General features: G+C 40.3%; 1 protein-coding gene across 1 annotated transcript in view; it reads left to right on the top strand.

The window, feature by feature from the left end:
* Positions 1 to 22,004, top strand: part of DENND4C (DENN domain containing 4C) — a 2,492,302-nt gene that overhangs the window by 452,056 nt on the left and 2,018,242 nt on the right. The window contains exon 7 of the mRNA XM_044061083.1: positions 3,663 to 3,838. Within this exon, the coding sequence (XP_043917018.1) occupies positions 3,663 to 3,838 (176 nt within the window). The remainder of the gene's footprint in view (positions 1 to 3,662; positions 3,839 to 22,004) is intronic.

Below are 22,004 nucleotides of genomic sequence, written 5' to 3'. Positions count from 1 at the left end.
AGTTAATGGATTCAGTGAAATGTTGGTTGAATTTTGAGGCTATATCGGTAGTTGTATTTGTGGAGGTTGAGGTGGGAGTGGGTGTGGTGGTTTTTCCTGGTTTTAGTAGGGAGTTAATTGCATGCCGGAACTTTTGGGGGTTTTTGGAGTATTTGCTTTGGATATTTAAGTAGCAGTTTCGTTTATCAAGCTTAGTTTGCTGTTTAGCCTGGTTTCTAAGGTGTTGATAGTTTTGTTTAGAAAGACTAGTGTCTTTCTTCCAGGTTTTCCATGCCTTATCTCTGGATTTTAATAGGGCTCTAGTGGACTTAGTTAAGCCAAGGAGCTGAGTGGAGTTTAGCTCTAATAGTTCTTATGGGGGCTTTTTGGTCAAGGACCTTAGTGAAAGTATTATTAAAGTAGTTCACTGCTAGGTCCAAGTTCAGGGTGTGTAGTGGTTCCCAGTTAATTTTTTTTAATGCAGTGTTGAAATTTGGAGGGTTAACCTTGCAATTATTTCTGACTTGTCTAAAGACTGTAGGTTTGGGTATGTTAGCACATCTGCATAGGAGGAATGTTGGGAGGTGTTCACTAAGGCTGTCTGGTAAACAACCCGTTTGGTAGTTTTGTTCTGGGTAGTTCACTAATGTCCAATCTAATGTTTATTTTTTTGGAACTTATCTACTCTAGTAGGTTCTAGAATAAGTTGAGAGAATCCATATAGGTTGATGTAGTTAGTGGGGGTTTTGGAGTTGCAGGCTAGCCAATCAGTGTTTAGGTCTCCTAGTAGAATAGTCTCTTGTGGGAGGTTGTCTTTTACCCATTGCAGAATCTCCTCAATTATAGGAGAGTTATTGCCTGGAGGGATATATGCACAGAGAATATTGATACTCTTTCAATTGTTTAGTAGTAGCATAGATCCTATGATTTCAGAAGCATCAAATTTTGGTAGAGGAGTTGGTAAGGGTTATATAGTAAGTGTATTTTTATAGATAATTGCAATGCTCCCTCCCTTCTTTCCTATTCTGTCTAGTCTAATGATGATATATCCTGGAGGGAGAATTTCTTCATTGTGTATGCTGGGTTTTAGCCAGGTCTCTGTTATGGTCAGTATGTCAGGTGAGTAGTGGGTTATGAATGTGTGTAAATGAGGGACTTTATTTGATATACTGCAAGAGTTAAGGTTTATGATGAGTAGATCTCTTGTGTGTTTGTTTGGGGGTATAATGTTGGTTGGTCCTGGATTTGGGTGAATGTCTCCAGAGGTAAGGAGGTATTTCTTTAATAATATATGATGTCTGATTGCTTGTAGTATATCTATGTGTAGTTTGTTTGTTATTTTTCTAATGAGAGATATTAAACAGTACTTGTGTATGAGTACTGTTTTTCTGTTCTCAAATAGAGAGGGGGATATAGGGAAGCTTTTGTAGGTTGGAAGGGTTGTGTTGTATGGTAGGTGGTTTGGGGTAGTGGCTTGTATGTGTGTAAGGATGTAGTGCAGGTTAGGGCTGTGAGGATTAGTGGAAGGCATGGAAGGAAAGCATGGTATGTGTCATATTGTGTTCTGTTGCTAATGATGTTGATTGGATGAGAGGTGGATAGGTGTGGGATTTGGGAGGAATGAAAATGATTGGCTGTGGGGAGTCAGGTGCTATGGGGTTAGAATAAATCTAGTGGTAGTGGGGGTGGGTGGGAAATAGGGGTAGGGCAGTGAAGTGAGCCTAGCAGAGCGAGTCCCCAAACAGACTCCGAGGCTGCAGAGCCAATCTATTATGGTTTTCCAGAGTTTTTACCAAAGGTACGGTATTACAAGGGACAGCCTGATTCCCAAGATAAAACCTTGGCTTTATATTTTATACATTATCCTTTGGCTTAGTTAAGAATACTTTGGAAATTGTCTCATGTTTGTCTGCCAGTGCTGCGGACCCTCCTAGCTGCGTTTTGCAAGGTTAAACTGCAGACACTGCCAGTATTCAGAATTAGAGAGTTATTAACCTTGTTTCCTTGCAGGTAACACACACTGAACAGTTGCACTGTGTGTAATAGGTTGTTTTTGTTTGCAGTTTGAAGTCCCCTAACATGGCGAGCCTTACAGTGGGGAGGGGGGCAGGCTGGTTAGGGCGGACAAGAGAGTTTACGGTCCCTAGGAAGGAGATATAGGAGAGATTGGGGCATGGAAAAGGACATTTGTTTTACATTACCTCAGCAGTTAATGCAGTTAATAACAGCTACATGCACTTTCTATTAGTTAATGAAACTTAAGCCAGCTAAAAAGCACGTATAGAATCTACAAAACAATTTGTTTGTCCTTTACAGTACTTAGAAATTAAAGTAGCTGGATATGAGAGTCCCTTAGTTTACAACAGTATAAGCCTTTTAAACAAGTTATTGCACTTAACAGTTGGCAATCATTTCTTAAATAGCTTAGAATATAACAGCTAGGTAGCTTATTACAGTGAGTTTATTTAAAGCATTTAGCTTTAACAGTCCTCTTGCATATAACAGTTCATTTACATTTGGAACAGTTAATTCACTGTTGCAGCTAGAAGCACTAGAAATGCACTTTAATACAGTAAAATAAAACCTTACATTAGCTGGACTAATGCTTTGAAACAGTTTAGGATCTAGAAATGCACTTTAATACAGTATATAAGGCACTCTAAACTAGCTTGACTAACACTTTGTAGCACCCTGAAGCACGAGAAAGGCACTTTAATACAGTATAAATGGACCTAACATTAGCTTGAATAACACTATGTAGTAGCTTGAAGCACTAGACATGCCCTTTAATATAAGCATCTTAAATTAATTAGAATATCAGTCTGTTTGCTGCTATAGTAAGTATATTTCAACTCATCTAGTTTCTAGCTAGAATAAGTCAGTTTGCTACTGTAGTAAGTATATTTTAAATCATCTAGTTTATATAGTCCCTTGCCGTACATCAGTTCCCTCACACTTCGAACCTAGAACACCCTTCTATAGACCATTTGCGCTTTTACTGTGGGTTCACTTTGAAGCATATTATGCTTAGCAGTCCCTTAGCACTTGACAAAATACCCCTCGTGTTTAAGAAGGAAAATAGCTACAAAACTAATCCTAGACAGACGGGCATATTAGGCACTGCGGGTTCCGTTTGATGCAATTATCAGTCCCTTAGCGCTCAACATTATATCCCTTGTTCAGATAAGAAAAAGAAAATGGCTATGGACTAGTACTAGACAAACATGTTAGGCATTTGCTTCTACATTAGTATGCTAGATGACAGTATATATACTAGGCTTATAGGTCTGTTAGCATTCTACATGAGTAATTAGCCCAACACCAAGTGTATGTAGCCTAATTTACGGCTCGACTTAAAGTGCAAGCTGCTATGTAGATCGCTTTAAAATCCTGTGCATGCAAGATACAAAATAACATTCCTAGCAGGTAATAGCTTTGCGTATTGCTTTAAACATGATAAAAGCTTCTGTGAAATGGTAGTGATGATAAAAATTATAGTTGTATGAATTCTTAGAAAAAATGTGGCTGTATTACAGCTGTCACCTGATAAAATCTGTTATATGAAAGAAGTGAAATGTGTATGTGTGTATGCTTCTGTGTACAGACCTGCTTACAAGATGTGTACTTTTCATGGGGCTAGTAGATACATTAACTGTATTTATTTGTATGTATTTTTTTTGCAGATGATATTTCCATTCCAGTGGCAGTGCCCATATATCCCATTGTGCCCTCTGTCTCTGGCAGGAGTCCTTAGTGCACCTTGTCCTTTCATAGTTGGCGTGGACTCCAGATATTTTGACCTTTACGATCCTCCTCCTGATGTTGTCTGTGTAGACTTGGACACAAACACTATATTTCTGTAAGTATTTGAATGATGTAATGTCCAACATAGTTTAAGGCAAATAGGTCATATCCAACCAACGCCTTAATATTTAAATCCATTAGTTAGGAGAATGACACTGAAATGCTGGGTAACTCTCTTCATTTATTTGTCTATGTTGAATAGCTTGTGCTGCTTGTGTCTCTTTTTTTAATTTTATTACAGTTTAAGATTTTAATTAGCAGTACATTACAATGTTTTTTAATGCTGTAAAACTTGAACTGTTGTATTATGGATTCATTTCTGATGCATTTAGTAGTAACTGACTGTGTTTGAGACAATGATGCCAAGTCATGGGTGAAATATTTGGTGTGCTATGATGTCATAATCCCAGACAGTGGGGAAACATACTTAGGTCTGCTGCAGTATGAGGATGTAAGAGTGAGTCCCTCTTGCATCTTTTACTGTAATAAAAACTATGAACCACCAAATGTAAAGCCACATTATTTGCTTAATGTCAAACAGTAGGTTGAAACTAGTTGCACCCAATTTAGCTCTAGAAATAGTTGGGGAATGTAAATGTTTAAATTAAACCACCCACTGGATCGTGGCACCACCTAAGGATGTTAGAATATTTTCAATCAGAAGGCTCAAAACGGGCCTTAGCAGGCACCTGATTCCTGTGTTAAAACAGCCTGGGATATTTTGGGTTTTCTATTGTTAATCCATCTTTGGAGCTGTTGAATCATTGTATGTTATGCAGAAGCCTGAAACAAACAAAAAAAACAGAAGATATACTTAAATACTCTGAAAGTGCACACTTGAGACAGAGTAGAGAAACACGAGGCATAAATAGAAAAAACATTGCCTAACATTAATGAAAGTTTAATTCTGGGACATCACACCATTACAATGTTAAGGGTATACTGAGTTTCTGAATGGCTATAAATCTGTTGTTGTGACCTCTCTTGGTCTGCCTGGCAGTTCATATATTTTTCATATATCCCTAGCTATATTTTTCTCTTAAGCTCCTGCTTTCAAAGGCTTACGCACACAAGATCTCCTAAAAGCATCTTTCAGTGGCCCTGTGCACACTCAAAACAGTGCTTCACACAACATATGTCACTGAAAGTCATAGTAGCCCTGCTTCCAAGCCCCTAAAGCAACACACCACACACCCAAACATACTAATTATTGGGGATCACATTGTAAGACATACTAATGCCCCCTTACCAGGCTAAACAAGGAGAAGGTTACAGTGTACTGCCTGTCTGGAGCCAGGATCTGCCAGATCACACATGCACTTGGGTCTTTAAACCACAAGTACCAGTATGAATCTGTCAGTCCATGTGGGCATAAATGATCCAAGACTTACCTCACTGGAGCATATGAAGAGATGCATGATGGAGCTCTCTGAATGTGAGACCCAGACGGGTATGAATCTAGCCTTGAGTAGTATTCTATCTTCACCAATGATGATACCACAGTATCAGCAAAAGAATGATTGGCTTCAACAATTGGCTTAGTTTCTGGTGTCACAACAAGCGGGTTCCAGTGTCCGTCAGCCTGGGAAGTTGTAATCAACAAAGTATGACGCTTTTCCAGAGATGGTTTGCACTTGACACCACTTGGCTTCTGAATACTGGCAAAAACTTTATCCATCCACATAGTGCCTTTTTTAGGCTGTACCAAGTTGTTAAACCCTCCAGTATAACATCACTCATGACCACCTAAATCTACTGCTGCTCAACGTTAGGAGTTTAAAAACTGGACTCCTGGAAGTACTTCTCACCATGGAGAATACACTCATATGTGCAGTCATGGAAACATGGTTCAGAACCATGGAGAGCACCCCGGCTATCAATGACTACAATGCCTTGTATACATTTCGAGCCCCCCCTGCTCAGGATGAAACAAAGGGAAGGAGATGTCTCATTGTTCATAAATGACAAATACGCTGCTAGACTGGTCCAACAACATAACTCACTCGTGCTTGTCTATACCCAACTAACCATAGGTGTGACCCCCTATCGTACCCTTGCGAGTAACAGATCCCCTAATGTTGAGTCTGGAAAACCACACCTCTTTCCTAAACCTACTGGAATCACTTGACATTTAGCCTAACACCATGCTTATTGGTGACTTCAACTACCCCTCCATAAATTGGCAGACTTGTATGACCCATAATTCACTTGCTCAGAGTTTTTTGGACTTAGCGCAAACACCCTGGAGTATCTAGTTAGCTCCTCAACTAGAGGTACAAATATCTCAGACCTGTTACAAACATGGGTAGGATGCTGCTCCCTCCTGTACATTAACTCCTCCCTGGTAAGATCTGAATAGTATTAAAACTAAAATAGAACCCCCATCAAACTCCATATCTCTTGAGAACTTTGCTAAGGCCAATTACTTCAAACTAAGTGACAGCTTATTAAACTTCCAAGCCCCACTGAACCCTGATGATACTGAGGCCTACTCTATGCTTTACACAAAAGCACTGTACATTCACATTCATAGCTGCATAGAGGAAGCAGAACCTGTCCGAGTCAAACCTATGATTACTGGCAAAAATAAACCACCCCGGTGGACCTCTAGCATATATAAGCAATTTAGCAAAAGGAAGTAAATCCTCTTGGAAGCCAAGAAGTAACAGACAAAACAGCTAAAAAAGGCACTCACCAGTCTAAAACAAATTAAAGATTTGGTCAAAGCTGCCAAACTTAACTATGAGGCAAAGATAGCCTCCCAGGTGAAATATGACCGTAAGGGTTTTTTTTTTTTAAATTGTGTTCTTATCCTCAGGGGAAACATTCAGCAATGTGTAGAGTTGTGGACAAGTTCAGTTCAAATTTCTCCTCTCCCCCCATCACCTCATACTACACCCAAATAAATACCCACAACCATCCCCTACCAGTCATTATGAGGGAACAGGTCCTTGCTGCACTCACTAAAGCCAAAAACACAGCTTCTACTGGTCCTGACAACATTCCAGGATACTTATTAAATAGCTTAAAACAGAGTCTATCGTTGTCACTGGAAACCCTCTTTAACCACATTCTCCAGACGGGATTTGTCCCAGAGGAATGGAGGATTGCAACAGTCATCCATCTGCACAAGGAACGCCCATCAACTGACCCAGGAAACTATAGACCCATAAGCTTGACCATTCTTATCTGCAAGGCCATGGAGAGAATTATGAACCTGATTAGTAATGACATTAAAAATCTCCAAACACTGGACTAGACCCAATTTGGCTTTGTCAAAGGGAGATTTTGCCTGCTGAATCTGATGGACTTAATCTAGAACGTTTCCAGAGACGTGGACGAGGGTAAAATGGTACATGCTGCTTACATCGACCTGGACAAGGCTTTTAATACAATCCCCACTCAAGGATCATAGATAAATTTACTGAGGCATAAACCCTTACATCATCAGATGGGTAGCAAACTGGCTCACTGTCAGGGCACATGTCTAGATAGGTGAGTCCACTTCCGATAAGAAACTTGTTACTAGTAGTGTCCTACAGGGCTAAGTGTTGGGAACTTTCCTGTTTGATGTATACTTCTCTGAAGTGAAGACCAATATTGGTAGCATCTGACTGACCAAGTTCACTGAAGACTCTAAGCTGGGGTAATTATTGAATCCCCAAATGATATTGACATCCTGCAAACAGGCCTAAACATGACAAACGACTGGTGCCAACTCCATGGTCTGAAACTGAGTGCTAAAAAAATGTGTAATCGTACCCTTCAGTAAATCAGATATTCCTGCAAAATTATTATATTGGTAGTAGAAACTATGGTGAGGGAATGGGAACATGGATAGATAGCAACCTAAACTTTAACCCCCAGGTAGCTATGGTAGTGAGGAAATCATTCTGCGCGGCTCAACTTATAAGTAAAGGCATGGCATCAAGGTTAAAGGAAGTCATGGTGCAGTTGTATTCAGCCCTCATTAGGTCCATAATTGAGTACACTGTTCCCTTCTGCATGTACCTAACCAGGCACTTACACCAACTGGAGTAGCCCCAGAGGTTTCTCACTAAAAATATACAGAGCATAAGACACGCATCTTATAAGGGCCGACTAAAGATCCTTTCCCTTTACTCCATCTTATATTATTTATTGAGAGGTGATTTGTGCCTAACCTACAAGGTATTGTGTGAAACAGTCCTGAAGAAAATGTTACATATTTGAAAAAAAAAAAAAAATTATACAAGGGTTACATGTTCCATGGACCTGAACCTTATTTTTGTCTCTAATAGAACTTGCTGGCGAGACAGATTTGAATTCCAAAACCTACCTTGTATTATGGAATAAACTTCCCATCTTCGTAAAACAAAGCCTCACTCTCTTCAGATGGAATTTGGATAAATGGATGGAGAACCATAAATTCACTCCCAGGATATACTGCCCATGTCCCTTATGGACAGAGGCCATCTGTAAAATGACTCTGGGCTGCAACAGCCAGAGACCCACTGCTTTGATAACCCCATCCCATATCTGGGGAATTAAGATTAGCATAATAATAACCTATGAACACTGTTCTGGTGAATTCTGTGGTTGGATGTACTACATTTGAAGAATGTGAGTAGCTGTGAGCAAGTCTGTTCTTTTGTCCTCATACCTGCTGACCATAAAGCCTGTTCCAGCTGGACGAGTCTTGATTGCCCCCTTATGGTAGGAGATCATGTCTAGAACTACAAGACTAAGCATTGTCCATCAGTTAGGCAGCCAGCCGTGAGGGTTGCTTGTACCCATGCCAACATCCTAGGGATGAACATGGTTTTCTATACATTAATCCTTCAACTAAACTGAGGGATGCACAACCTACATTAGTGCTGGGCATAATACGCTCCCCCTGGGCAAGTGTTTGTTTCTATGCACTTGCTCAATGAAGACTGCCACCAGGCGACAGCTACATGCACCAAGTAGTTGCATGTTTGCTTCTCTGGTAAAAACATGCTCCCCCTGGATGGGCATGCATTTCCTCCTTGCCATTTCAAGTGCCAAAGCCATCACTAGAAATTTGATCCCTTAGACCATAGTCTGGGATTTAACCCTCTGTGCCATGGAGCTAGCAATACTTGGAAGTCTTGACCCTTAGATGTGTCATTTAATAGTTCTGTGTTTAATTTGTAGGAAACTTTAGCACTAAAGGGTTAACTCCGCTGTCAGTGTATGAGCCAAGACCCACACAGTTATTGATTTTGCTGGCAGATAAGTACTGCCATTTGGTCTCTTATCTGCTCCCAGAATGATTGCCAAGTATTGTTTATTTGTCTTTGAACAGGGTAGGAGGGGGCTGGGCCTAGGACTGTCTTCATCCACAACCTGAGTGCCAGGTACAGTGAAAATACAAAAGTTGAGAGCACTTGCTAGTCATTGTGGCGCAATCTTTGCAGGAGAAGTAGTTCTGTTCTCTGTCTGAACGACTGCTAGTGACTGAAATAAGAGACCCCCCCCCCCCGATGACACCCCTTGAGTAGTTGCTCTTATGGCTATACTCCTTGGGAATCTTCCTAAGTTAGCTCTTTCACACCACCTGACACTTGTAGATTTTCTGCCTGGATAGTGTTTGAGCTAAAATTCTGAGAAATCAATTTTCTAGCCTACATTAAAAAAAAGGAATATTTTTCAAAAAAACTGTAAAAGTTTTAAAATAGATAAAATATGGAAGTTATTCAGTACACACTTTTTATTATGGTGATATTAATATGCTAACCAGACACTATAGTAATTTTATAGTGAACAAGTAATTCAGTAATTTGTAAATGTAATTATTATAACTACATATACATTCTGTGTAGCCATAGTAGATAAATCTAGACTATAAGGGTGACCTTTGTTTGTGCTGATATGAACTTTATTTTGCTGTAAAGCAGTTTTGCAGGTGGTTTCATTTTTGAGCTGTTTGCATACTTATGAATGGTATACGTATCTGCATATTTAATGGGCAAATAAATATAAAGATCTGCAAAACTTTGCTAGTTCGCCACTGTCAGTTCTAAGGGTCCAGCATCTTCTATGCTTTCATTTGCTACTATGGAGTACCATATAAATGCTTTCTGGTTCTTGTTATCAGTAGGATGATTAACATATAATATAGCTAGCTACCTAGTCTGGAGATGGTCGTAATGCATTTTTTTTTAGTTATGTTCATAATCTCAAAAGTACAGTGCTGCAGTTAGTTGAGATGATTATGCATGATTAACTACACTGAAGGTGAAGATATAGCAAACCTACTGGCTGATAATTTTAGCTCTAACTTTACCCCTTTCTTCCTTCCATCTGTCCCTCAAGATGTACCTCAAACTGTCTCGCTTCCAGTTGTCACAAAAGAACAGGTCGTAAAGGGAATTCCAAGATGGCTGGGCACATAGTAACAGCTTATTTCTAGTTTTCTGTGTGAAGACAGAAACTCCGCAGAGAAGGCCAGTAGATGTGTGTTTATGGGTAAATTTCAGTAACTGGTTATAAGTGCACTGCCTTGATGCCAAGGATAAAGAAATGTAGAAGACTGGAAAAAGTGTTTACAAAAAGTGAGGAAGAACAGCTGACTGGGGAAAGTTCTGCAGCTGTTCAGCAAAAAAAAATGCAACCCTCAGACATGACTTCCAGTAACCTACAGGAAGATACAAGACAACTGGATGCAGACCTGGTTAAAATAAAACACTGGAGTATATCAACACACACAAAAGGTTGGAAAAAATGGAAGAAGCTTTAAACAGATATTCAGAAGCGATGATAAAGCTGCAAAAATCAAAGGTCGAAATAAAGAAAAGGCTGGCTGAATGAGACTGCTCAGGAAGAGATGTTTCAAAAAATTATAGAATTAGAGGGCAGAGCCTGTAGGGAAAACCTGAGATTTTCAGCTATACCAGAGAAGCTGGAGGGAACAGACTGCATTAATTTTATGAAAGCGCAAATAAACAGCTGGGTTTGTATTCCACAGCAGTTGTTGGTTGAAAGGGCACTTTGTGTGTAAGCTCCAAACCTGGCTATAGAAAAGCAACCTAGACCTTTAATAGTAAAGAAGCAATCATGCCAGCAGAAGGAGGTGATTGATAAAATTGTTGCAGAATGACAAAAGTACTAAAAGTGGGAGGAAGCAGAGTGCTTGTAGAGAATGACTACTCATTGTACAATAGTCAGAAAAAGAGAAATGTATTCTACTATTCAGGGAATGTTGAGATGCAGGTGTGAGATTCAAACTGCTGTATCCAGCTGTCTTAAAGGTGTTCTTCCCTGGAGGGCAAAATCATTTTTTGATGAAGTACATGTTAAGGAGGAAATACAAAAGTTTGTCCAACAAAAAGTAAGCTGTGAAACAAAAGGAGATTCTGCTTCTTGTTTGGTAATAAAGACTACAGAGGGGACTGTACCTGTGAAACCTTCTCAAAGTTTTCATCAGAAAGTGTTGGAGAGAAGGAAGGGAGCACGAGAGTTGAGTAGAACCAAGAGTACATTGGAAATGAAGCAGATAGGATTTTGGAGATGAACAGTAATAAAACTAGAAACTTAATATGGGATTACAATGTGATATATTCTGTGTACTAGACTTGAGGTTACACCACATTTCCTTTTTTCTCTTTGTGTACCATTTTGCTATTTATATTTGTCTGTCTTTTCATGAGTGTTCACTATCTTAAGATCTCCCACAGTCACCTTCCAAATCTTATTTTATAACACTTCGTATTTGTATTATCAACAACATGCTTTCTACATGCCCAATATGCAGATTTTTGTCACTGACAATTCCCTGTTATTTACATGTACTATGTGTATATCATATAGACTATTCACTGGTTACAACTGACTCATTTCTCTGTTTTTCTGTTGTACATTGTGCATATGTGTCCTATAACAACTATTGTACTATGTTATAAAAATGTTTTGTACTATTTGGAGCTTTTCTCCTTTGGTCTCTGCTGAAAAAGGGCTTTGCCCAGTCAGACTAACCCGGTTAACAAATGTCAAATAAATAAACGTGTGACATATGACAGAACAAGAAAATCTGGAAATATAGAAGTTTTTCAGAATTTGTTGGACTTGTGGGGGACTCTAAAGCATATGCCCTACTTCATGTCATTAATGTTCAGAAGAGTGCTTTGGGGAGGGGAAGAGGAGGGAGAAAATTAACTGCAAGTAAAGATTTTTTCTTATACTACCAATTTTGTGACGTGGTTTTCTTTACATGCTATAATGTTTTTTTTTTTCAATTTTATTTTTAAGTGTGATGGGGATTGTACACAAGTGCCGCTGTTCTTTTTTTCTTCTTTTCTCCTTTCTTCTGTCTCATTTGTTCAGTTTTAAGAAATGTAGGCACTACAATGTATAAAAAAGCCTGGTTAAAAAAAAAAAGGTAAAATAAAACAATGTGTTATTTCTTATTCTTGCATGGGGAAATGACTGGATTTAAAGACCTTAGATTGATTTAGTAACAAGTTTTGAGAGAGCAAGTAAATAAAAAAGAATACTGAATATTATGAGGCTTTTTTCTAGCAAATACATGTATGCTCTGAAACAGTTCTGCAGCTCATCTTCATGTCTCCATGGAGACTGATAAAGAGAAAAAAAAAGAAACTGGCTAGGAGATAATGTCATCGGAAAGCATTCAGGGGTTTCCCCAAAGTTAGTTAATGTTCTGTGAAAACATTCAGGGGGTTTTCACAGCTGAGAGAGTTATAAAGATAAGACAAAACCAATTGGCACTTAGTAAACAGGCTGCACCATGTGTCTTAGGAAGGATGACCTTTCTTTTAGGTTAACTCTCAAGTCTGTAAGTGTGGCTATCAGTTTGGAACTTTTGTTCCTATTAGGAGGGTAAAACTTCAGTATTTGAAAGTATACATAGATTTGTGTGTTAATGTTAAGTTAATAAGTTTTAAGGGGTACTAGGGGTGTATTTGTTTTTTTTTTGTTTGAGGGCTTTCAATAAAACAAAAAGTTTTATGTGACATAGGCTCAAATGTATATGACAAGAAAAAAACTGTATAAAAGTTCAACCTACCAAACAGTGTGTGCATGTAACACAAAAGCTGGAACTACACATTTAACAAAAAGGTGTTATACCTAAAAGGTGGGATTAACAACTTTTTAATACAATGATGCTTTCTTTAATGTCTTCAAATGTAAATGGCCTGACAGATAAATACAAACAAGAAAAAGTAGTGAACTATATTAAAAATGTAGAGTGCAAATATTGTCTGCAGTGGGGAATGTGTCACTATGGCTTGTGATGTAAAATGCTTGCAATTAGGATTGTGTTTGTGTGGTTTGTTTTCATTTATATAAATCTATGATTGCCTATATAGTAAGTGATGGTTTAATAAAGATGTTTCTTCAAAAAAAAGGCAGGAATTGAATAATTTATTATTGCTTAGATTATATGATATGTATAGCAATATATGTGAAGTATGATATGTTAATATAGTTTGATTACTTTTATATGAATGTAAATTGGCCTATGTTACAAGTAATAATTCAGTAAAGGTGTGTGGTGAAAAGAAGTCGTAAAAGTGCTATCAAAACCTAAAAATACTGCATTGATGGGTGCTGACAATATCCTTGGATGCATCTTGTATAGTATGAAGTACAGTTTAGCCGTACACCTAACAACAGTGTGTAGTCTCAGCCTCCATATGGGTTTAGAACCAAGGCAATGGAGAACAGCCATCGCATAAGGGAGGAACTTTCACAGACCTAGGCAGTTACAGACCCTTAAGTCTCAACAGCCTCGTATTCAAAGCCATGGAAAGATTTATTGTGGAATTAGTCTGTCAGGACCTAGGGAACCTTAGAACACTGGACGTGTCAGTTTGGATTTGTCAAAAGCAGGGCATGTTTGCTTAGCCTTGTGGATTTATTTGAAAAGATCACCAAAGCAATGGATGGAGGCAAAATGGTACACACCACATACCTCAACCTGGCCAAAGCTTTTTATACAATTCCCTACTTGGGCAAAGTACAAAGCTAAATAAACTGGCAGTGAACCCCTGTCACCCATTGGATTGCCATCTGGTTCACAGATAAGACGTAGATAATCTCAACAGGTGCAGTAGCTGTATTAGATGGCAATTCAATTTGTGGAGGGGAAGATTAATAAGATAATTTATTTTTCTTTTAAGAAAATATTTTTGATGCATTTGTTAGTCCCACTGCTGGCAACATGTATGTTATAGTGTATATGGCATACGTTTGCTGACGTCCCTGGTTTAAACAAACAATACCAGCTTTAATCCTGTTTACTTACATTTAATAAGAATGTAAAGGGATCTTTGACACTACCTAACATTAGAAATTATAATTGTCTACTGTAGTAATTTGCATGCTGGTATCGTTCCTGTACAACTACTTCTCTCCTTTTTTTTTTTTTTGCTTTGACCTTCTTCTTATGGAAAGTGCATGCTACCCTTAAGACTGGAAAACTTCATTTCTTCAATATTAGGGTATGTTGTCTTTCTCTCTGTCTAGATATACATACATACGCGCACACACACATCTATATATGTCTTTTTTTCAAACATATACATACACATATGGTGTGTGCCTATATATATATATATATATATATATATATATATATATACATACATACATACATACATATATAGGTTCATAGGTTCATACTAGGCTATCTGCCCGAGGGCATTTATAAGCCTAGCCCATAGTTTTGTGGCTTATGCCACCCCTTTAGTTTGGAGAAACTATGCCCATTATTTTGCTGTGCCTCTGTCGAGCAGTGACACTGAGGTAACCCCTGGGGTGTATCTGCGATCTCCCATCCATTGGTCAAGATTCCTCTTGAACAAGGCCAGCGAGGTGCTCTGCCTCACATAAACCGGGATTTTGTTTCATAGCATAGGGAGTCTTTGGGTGATGAATCTATCCCTCCAGCACGTCCTATTAATAACCGTGTCGAGGTTTAAGTCTCCGCCCTTGTGGCTCTGAGGATCTAGATTTTTGAGATGAAGCATGTTCATCAAATCTGGGTTTGACATGGCCTTGTATGTCAGGCATAGGTCACCTCTGAGCAAGCGGTAAGCAACTGAATATAACTGGAGTTCTTTCAGTCGGGCAGCATAAGACAGATTTTTGAGACCCTTTATCCTTTTGGTGAGGAACTTTTGTGGCCTCTCCAGCTGCTGCAAGTGTCGGGTCAGATACATTCGAATGGGGCATTGTACTCGATCATTGGTCTGATGAGTGATGAGTATAGGGAGACTATGACTTCCCTTGATCTAGATGTGAATCCCTTCATGATAAGGTGGGCAATGTAGAAGGTCTTCCTAACTACTTTAGCAATATGAGTGTCGAATGAAAGGCTACTGTCAACCTGGGTTCCCAGGTCCCTAATAACTTCTTCTGTGTTCAGGGATTGCCACCTATATGGTAGCTAGGGGTAACCTTATTTTTCCCGAAGGGTATGACTATGCATTTCTTGGCATTTAACTTTAGGCCATGGCTCTGGCACCAGTTATCCGCTTCTGTGAGACCCTTCTGAAGGATATCTGTGTCGGATGTGTTTTCAACTACGGCCCAGTTTGCAGTCATCTGCAAACTTTGTCAGCCATAACCCTCCTGTGTTTGCTTGTACTTCAGAAAAGTAGATGCCAAACAAGAGTGGGCCCAGGACTGAGCCCTGTGGGACACCACTTGTGACAGGCTTTGAGTCTGACATGGCGCCAGCAACTCTGACCCTGTGGGTTCCGTCACTCAGCCAGTTTGCAACCCATCTTGTAATGTATGGGTTTACATTTAAGTTGATGAGTTTTTCAATGATACCAGAGTGAGGTATTGTATCAAAAGTCTTCGCCAGGTCTAGGTAGGCTGTATGGGACTGCCTTTCCCTCGTCAATGGCCTTGGTGACTGTTTCGAAAAAGTCAACCAAGTTTAGAAGGCATGATCTGCCTTTGACAAAGCCAAACTGGGTTGGATCCAAAGTCTGCAAGTTCCCTATGTCTTTATTTATGAGATCCATTATGATCCTCTCCATGGCTTTGCAGATAAGGCTTGTCAAGCTAATGGGACGGTAATTTCCAGGGTCGGTAGAGGCACCGCCTTTGTGGAGTGGGACCACAGTCGTTGTGCGCCACTCTCTGGAGTGATCTGGAGGTGAGACTAAGATTAAACAGCTGTCCTAACTGTGGGTTTAATTCCTCGTTGAGTTCATAGAGCACACAGCCGGGGACACCATCAGGTCCCATGGATGCTGTGTTCTTTGCCTTGGAGAGAGCAATTCTCACCTGGGCGTTAGAGATGTTTGGGGGGCTACAATCATTTGGTATAGATATCTCTCCTTTGGGAGTTTGCACTGAACCTTTCAGCCAGTATGTTGGCAATGTCTGTAGGATCAGTAATCTTCACATCATTTTGAACTAATTCTGAGCATATCTGGGAGTTTCCTCCTAGGTTTCTGGCATAGCTAAAGAATGCCTTATGGTTGTCTTTAGAGTCCTTAGCTATTTTTTTCTCAAAATTAGCTTTGGATGATTTTATGAGAGCTCTTAGCTTTTTACTTATAGTGATCAGCGGTGTCTTACCTTTTAAGGATTTTGCTCTATCTTGTAGTAGCTTTCTCCTTTTGTTGTAGAGTTTGTTTATGGCTGGGGTCCACCAGACTGGACGCTTGCCTTTGGTACAAAGAGTCTTTGTTTTGCTTGGGATTGCCTGATCCATGCAGCCCTACAGGTGCTGGTAGAAGGCATTTGTAAGTGATTCAGCGGTTTGAGTAATGTTAACCACCGGCTCAGGGGCCTTAAAGGAGACCACACTAGTCTTTAGAAGTGTGAAGTCGGCTTCGAGAAGTTCTTTACTGTGGTCTTTTCATTTTGGGTGGGGCGGGATGAGGACCTCCAGCGAGATTAGTTTGTGATCAGATCTCACCAGTGAGGGGTATACTTCGGCGCTGAACATTGTGCTCCCATGTTCGTGATGATGAGATCAAGTATGTTTTCTCCTCTTGTAGGATGGTGACTAGTTGTTCCATGGCATTTGAGTTTATGAATTCCAGGAACTTTTGGGCTAGAGTGTTTGGGCTTGAGTAGTGTTCCCAGTCTATATTAGGGTAGTTGAAGTCACCTAGTATGATGGTGTTCGGAGATACATTTATCCCTCCAGTGTTTTCAGGAAGGCCATATGAGGTTCCTGAGTTTGCGGTGGCCTGTAACATGCTACAAATTGCAGAGCAGTCTTGCCTATGGTTAATTGCACCTGGATGGTTTCCGATGCATCGTGCGATGCCACCAATCTTGAGGTGTGGGTGTCTTTGATGAATATGGATACCCCTCCTCCTTTCTTGGTATTGTCCAGGTTTTGGGGCCGGAACGCATGATATGAGGTAAAACCTGATAGTGCTGGGGTGCTCTCAGGAGCCTTGAACCAGGTTTCTGTCACAGCACAGACATCGATGTTCTCCATACTGAGAAGGGCCTCGAAAAGGTGCATCTTGAGGTTGAGACTTCTGGCATTGAGCAGCATTACCCTTAGTTTTTTTCTTTGTTTTGTTCTAGGGTGGTAGGTTTAGAATTTGAGCCTCGCCTAAAAAAGGCACTATGGGGGTGGCAAGAGCCTTTGCCAAAATCCGGAATCCCAGGGGTGACAAGTGCAAGCCGTCCCTTGCGAAACAGCGTGGCTTGTCCAGCATGTCATCCCAGGCAGACACATTGGATCCCCTTTGAATGACACCAGAGTTTAAGCCAATTGTTAAAGCTGATCATCTTATCTCTGTATTGTGGCATCATTCTTGGTGAAGGTAGGATACTGCTCAAGGTCAGGGTCATACCTGCTTGGGCTACATAATCAGAGAGCTCCTCTATGTCTCTTTTCATGTAGTCCAAGGAGGTACGTCTCAGGTCGTTAACACCAGCGTGGACAATGATTGAGTCGCACTTGTACCTGCTGTTGAGAGACCTGAGTGCATGCGTTATGTGGCGGATTCTAGCACCCGACAGACAGCTTACTGTGACCTTCTCCTTACTCAGTCTGGTGAGCGGGACGCCAGTGTGTCTGACTATGGAGTCACCAATGACTAGTGTGTCTGGCATTGTGTTTGGCCTTAAGGGCTGTGACTGCTTGACACACTGACTGTGTGGTCTATGTGTTGCAGGTGTTGTGTTCTGAGGTGGTAGTTGTTTGGGTGTCTGCTTTGGTGGCCTCTGCTGTTTTGGTAGATTTTTGATCAGAGCCTCCGAGTATGTCTTTGTGTGTTTGTGTATGATTTGAGGTTGTGATGGTATTATGTGAGACTGGGTCTATAGTGTGTGTGGTTACCTTCTCCTCCTGTCTGGTCATGCCAGTCCTATGTTGAGAGAGCTCAGCCTCCAATTTGGCCGTGTAGTTGCATCTCTCGCATGTATTTGTGTTTTGTGGGAGGAGGGAGGGTTGTTCAGGTACATGAGGCAATTGTAACATTGCCTCTATATTCCCAGGTTCACCAGCTGAGCAGGAGAGGACATTAGCAACTGATCCCTCGACATGCTAGAAGGAATAGACAGAAAAACTTAAGAAAAGGTTCTGGGGGATGTGGGTGACCGAGAAATGGGGTTTGCTTTTTTGGGGTACTTTCTATAACAAGAGTGCTGTATCGAGGTGATAGTACTGTAGGAGCAAGTGCTTCACTATACAGATAGAGAATAGTCTACTTGGGAGTCAAGTAGAGATAATTTATAGTTGTAGGATACACTAAATAGGACAGTAGTATACTTTGAGGAAGGTAGTTTTAAGGGAAAATTTGAAGAGTGGACTTTAGGTAGCCCTAATAGTTTAAATCTGATTAACTGGCGCTGCCCTAGTGTGCAACAGTAGCAGCTCCGCGCTAACGCGTGCTTTATAGCAGGGGGCTGGAAAAAACAGGAAATGACCCAAAATGGCCGACGAATTACTAGTTGCTGATTCTAACCACTCCTCTGGGGACAAACAAGCAGCTCAGTACTCCCCACTCCGCTGGTGAGTAAAGAAACTACCTCTGGCCACACAAGAAAATGGAGGAACACAGAAACCAAATACAAAGCCCAGGGATCAGCAAAATCTGATCACTGGAACAACTAGCTAGGAAAGTTTAGGAAAGGAGAAATATTTTTTTGTCTTTTTGTTTTTTTGCAAACAGACAGAAAAAATGCAGTAAATGCTTTGTTTTCGACTAAATTGCTATCAAAGGCTGGTACACTTGAGTGTATTAGCCTGTTTGTTAGTTTTAAGCAATACTTTAGCCCACAAGTGCAATCAACAATATAAGCTCACAAAAACAGGAAAATAAGGTAATAAAACAGTAATATAGGCACAAACAGTAGTCGAAAAGCTCAAAAGATCGAAAAATGCAAACAAAAAAGTTTAAAAAATACTTATGATCAAGAAAGTTGCTTTTTCTGCTCTCTGCTGGCTTAGGAACTCTGCAGGGGACCACGAGGAGCTATGCCTAGTTCTCTAATGCCAGAAAAGCCTGCCAAAGCGTGCTTTATAGCAGGGGGCTGTAAAAAACAGGAAGAGACCCAAAATGACCGACAAATTACTAGTTGCTGCTTCTAACCACTCCTCTGAGGACAAACAAGCAGCTCAGTACTCCCCACTCCCACTGGTGAGTAAAGAAACTACCTCTGGCCACACAAGAAAATGGAGGAACACAGAAACCAAATACAAAGCCCAGGGATCAGCAAAATCTGATCACTGGAACAACTAGCTAGGAAAGTTTAGGAAAGGAGAAATATTTTTTGTTTTTTTTTGCAAACAGACAGAAAAAAATGCAGTAAATGCTTTGTTTTGAACTAAATTGCTATCAAAGGCTGGTACACTTGAGTGTATTAGCCTGTTTGTTACTTTTAAGCAATACTTTAGCCCACAAGTGCAATCAACAATATAAGCTCACAAAAACAGGAAAATAAGGTAATAAAACAGTAATATAGGCACAAACAGTAGTCGAAAAGCTCAAAAGATCGAAAAATGCAAACTAAAAAGTTTAAAAAATACTTATGATCAAGAAAGTTGCTTTTTCTGCTCTCTGCTGGCTTAGGAACTCTGCAGGGGACCACGAGGAGCTATATATATGAGAGTAAGAGAGCGCACTAAATATACACATATATGTATATACAAACACATTAACTTCTTTTAAATAGACACATCACAGTGTGTTTGAACTTGTGTAAAAAATGTACTTATACTGCATTGTACTGAATCTGTAATATTAGTACCTGTACAACTAGTCTGACCTACAAAGATTTTTTGTGGTAATTCATGCTACCAAATGAAGGCTTATTTAATGCTGAGAAATCTCTCACTGCTGCCTGGTGTCTTGCTACCACCATTTTGCAAACATTTGTTTAGTAATAAATATATTTATGCCTATTGGCATGTTTATGTAAATATCTTAGGCAGTGTACTCATTAACAGTTTGGTAGAACAGCATTTCACAGGTGCACACATCAGAAATATCTGCTGATACAAATAAAGTGCAACTTTTTTATGCAAAATTGACAATATGCCATATTAACATTTCTGTAAATAACTTGACCCAGCTAGATTATTAATAGTACTACTTTATATCAAATGAAAGCTTACATTGTTTTGCAAAAGTTTCATGGATACCTGGTGTCTACAAATGGCCTACAGATATTTATACTTCTTTAGTAATAAAATATACATAGGTTCATAGGTTAGGTTGGTACTAGGCTATCGGCCCTTGGGCCTATACAAGCCTAGTCATAACAATTCCCTGGATATTTCTTCCCACAACATTTACTTCCCTGGAACCCTGTCTAGCAGGGTGACTGACGTTATTCCCGGGATGAATTTCTTATCTTCCATCCGATCGTCAAGGTTCCTTTTGAAGACGGCCAAGGAGGCGCTCTGCTTGACATGTATGGGGAGTCTCTGGGTCAGGAACCTATCCCTCCAGCATGTTTTGTTCATTGTGATGACACGGTTTAGATCCCTGGAGCGTGTGGCTCTGAGGGATTGGGATTTCTTTAAGTGGAGCATGTCCAACAGCTCAAGGTTTGACATGGCCTTGTATGTAAAGCAGAGATCACCTTAGAGTAGACGATATGCCACAGAATATAGCTGGAGTTTTTTTTTAAACGGTCAGCATAGGGCATCTATTTTAGGCCTGTGATTCTTTTAGTGAGGTATTTCTGCGGCCTTTCCAACTGTTGCAGATGTCTTGTGAGGTACATACCAAAAGGGCGTTGTACTCTGTAATGGGTCTAATGAGGGTTGAGTACAGTGGGACAGTGATCTTCTTTTTTCTGGATGAAACACCCTTAGTGATATAATTTCCTGACTGTTGTGGTGATGTGGTTATCGAAGGTGAGACCACTGTCCACCTGTGTCCCCAAGTCTCTCATCACACTTTTGGTATTTAGTGTACTGCCACCTATGTGGTATTACATGGGTACATGTTTTTTCCCAAAGGGGATAACTATACATTTCTTGGCATTAAGTTTGAGCCCATGGCTGTGGCACCAAGCATCTATTTCTGTAAGGCCCTTTTGTACAATATCCACATAATTTGGGGATTCGATAATGGCTCCCAGTTTGCAGTCATCTGCGAACTTTGTTAGCCAGAGTCCCTTATTGTGTTGACCTGTAATTCAGAGAAGTAGATGCCAAACAAGAGCAGTCCCAGGACTGAACCCTGAGGTACTCCACTTGTCTGGAGCTGGATTTGGAGTCAGCTACTTTTATAGTATGGGTTCTATCAGTAAGCCAGTTGACAACCGACCGAGTGACATAGGGATTTATGCCCGCTTAGTAAGTTTATCTATGATTCCAGAGTGGAGGATGGTGTCAAAGGCCTAGGCGAGGTCCAGATAAACAGTGTGGACTGCCTTACTCTCATCCACAGCTCTGGAGATTGATTCGAAGAAGTCAATCAGGTTCAGGAGACAAGATTGGCCCTTCACGAACCCAAACTGGGTGGGGTCCAGTGTTTGATGGTTGCCAATGTCTTTGTGTGTAAGTTGCATGATAATGCGTTCCACTCCCTTGCAGATCAGGCTCATCAGACTGATGGGACGGTAGTTCCTGGGATCCAAGGTGGATCCCACCTTGTGGAGTGGGATAACTGTGGCTGTGCGCCACTCAGTGGGCATGAAGCCTGAGGTGAGGCTATGATTAAACATGACATTTAGGCGAGGTGCCAGTTCATTTTGTAGTTCATGTCGTTTATTAGCCCGGGATGTCATCCATGCATAAATATATTTCTGAAACT

Source organism: Protopterus annectens, chromosome 2.part0, assembly GCF_019279795.1.
Source record: "Protopterus annectens isolate FY-2018-M chromosome 2.part0, PAN1.0, whole genome shotgun sequence".
In the NCBI taxonomy this organism is placed as follows: domain Eukaryota; kingdom Metazoa; phylum Chordata; order Ceratodontiformes; family Protopteridae; genus Protopterus; species Protopterus annectens.
This window is presented reverse-complemented; position numbering and strand designations above follow the sequence as displayed.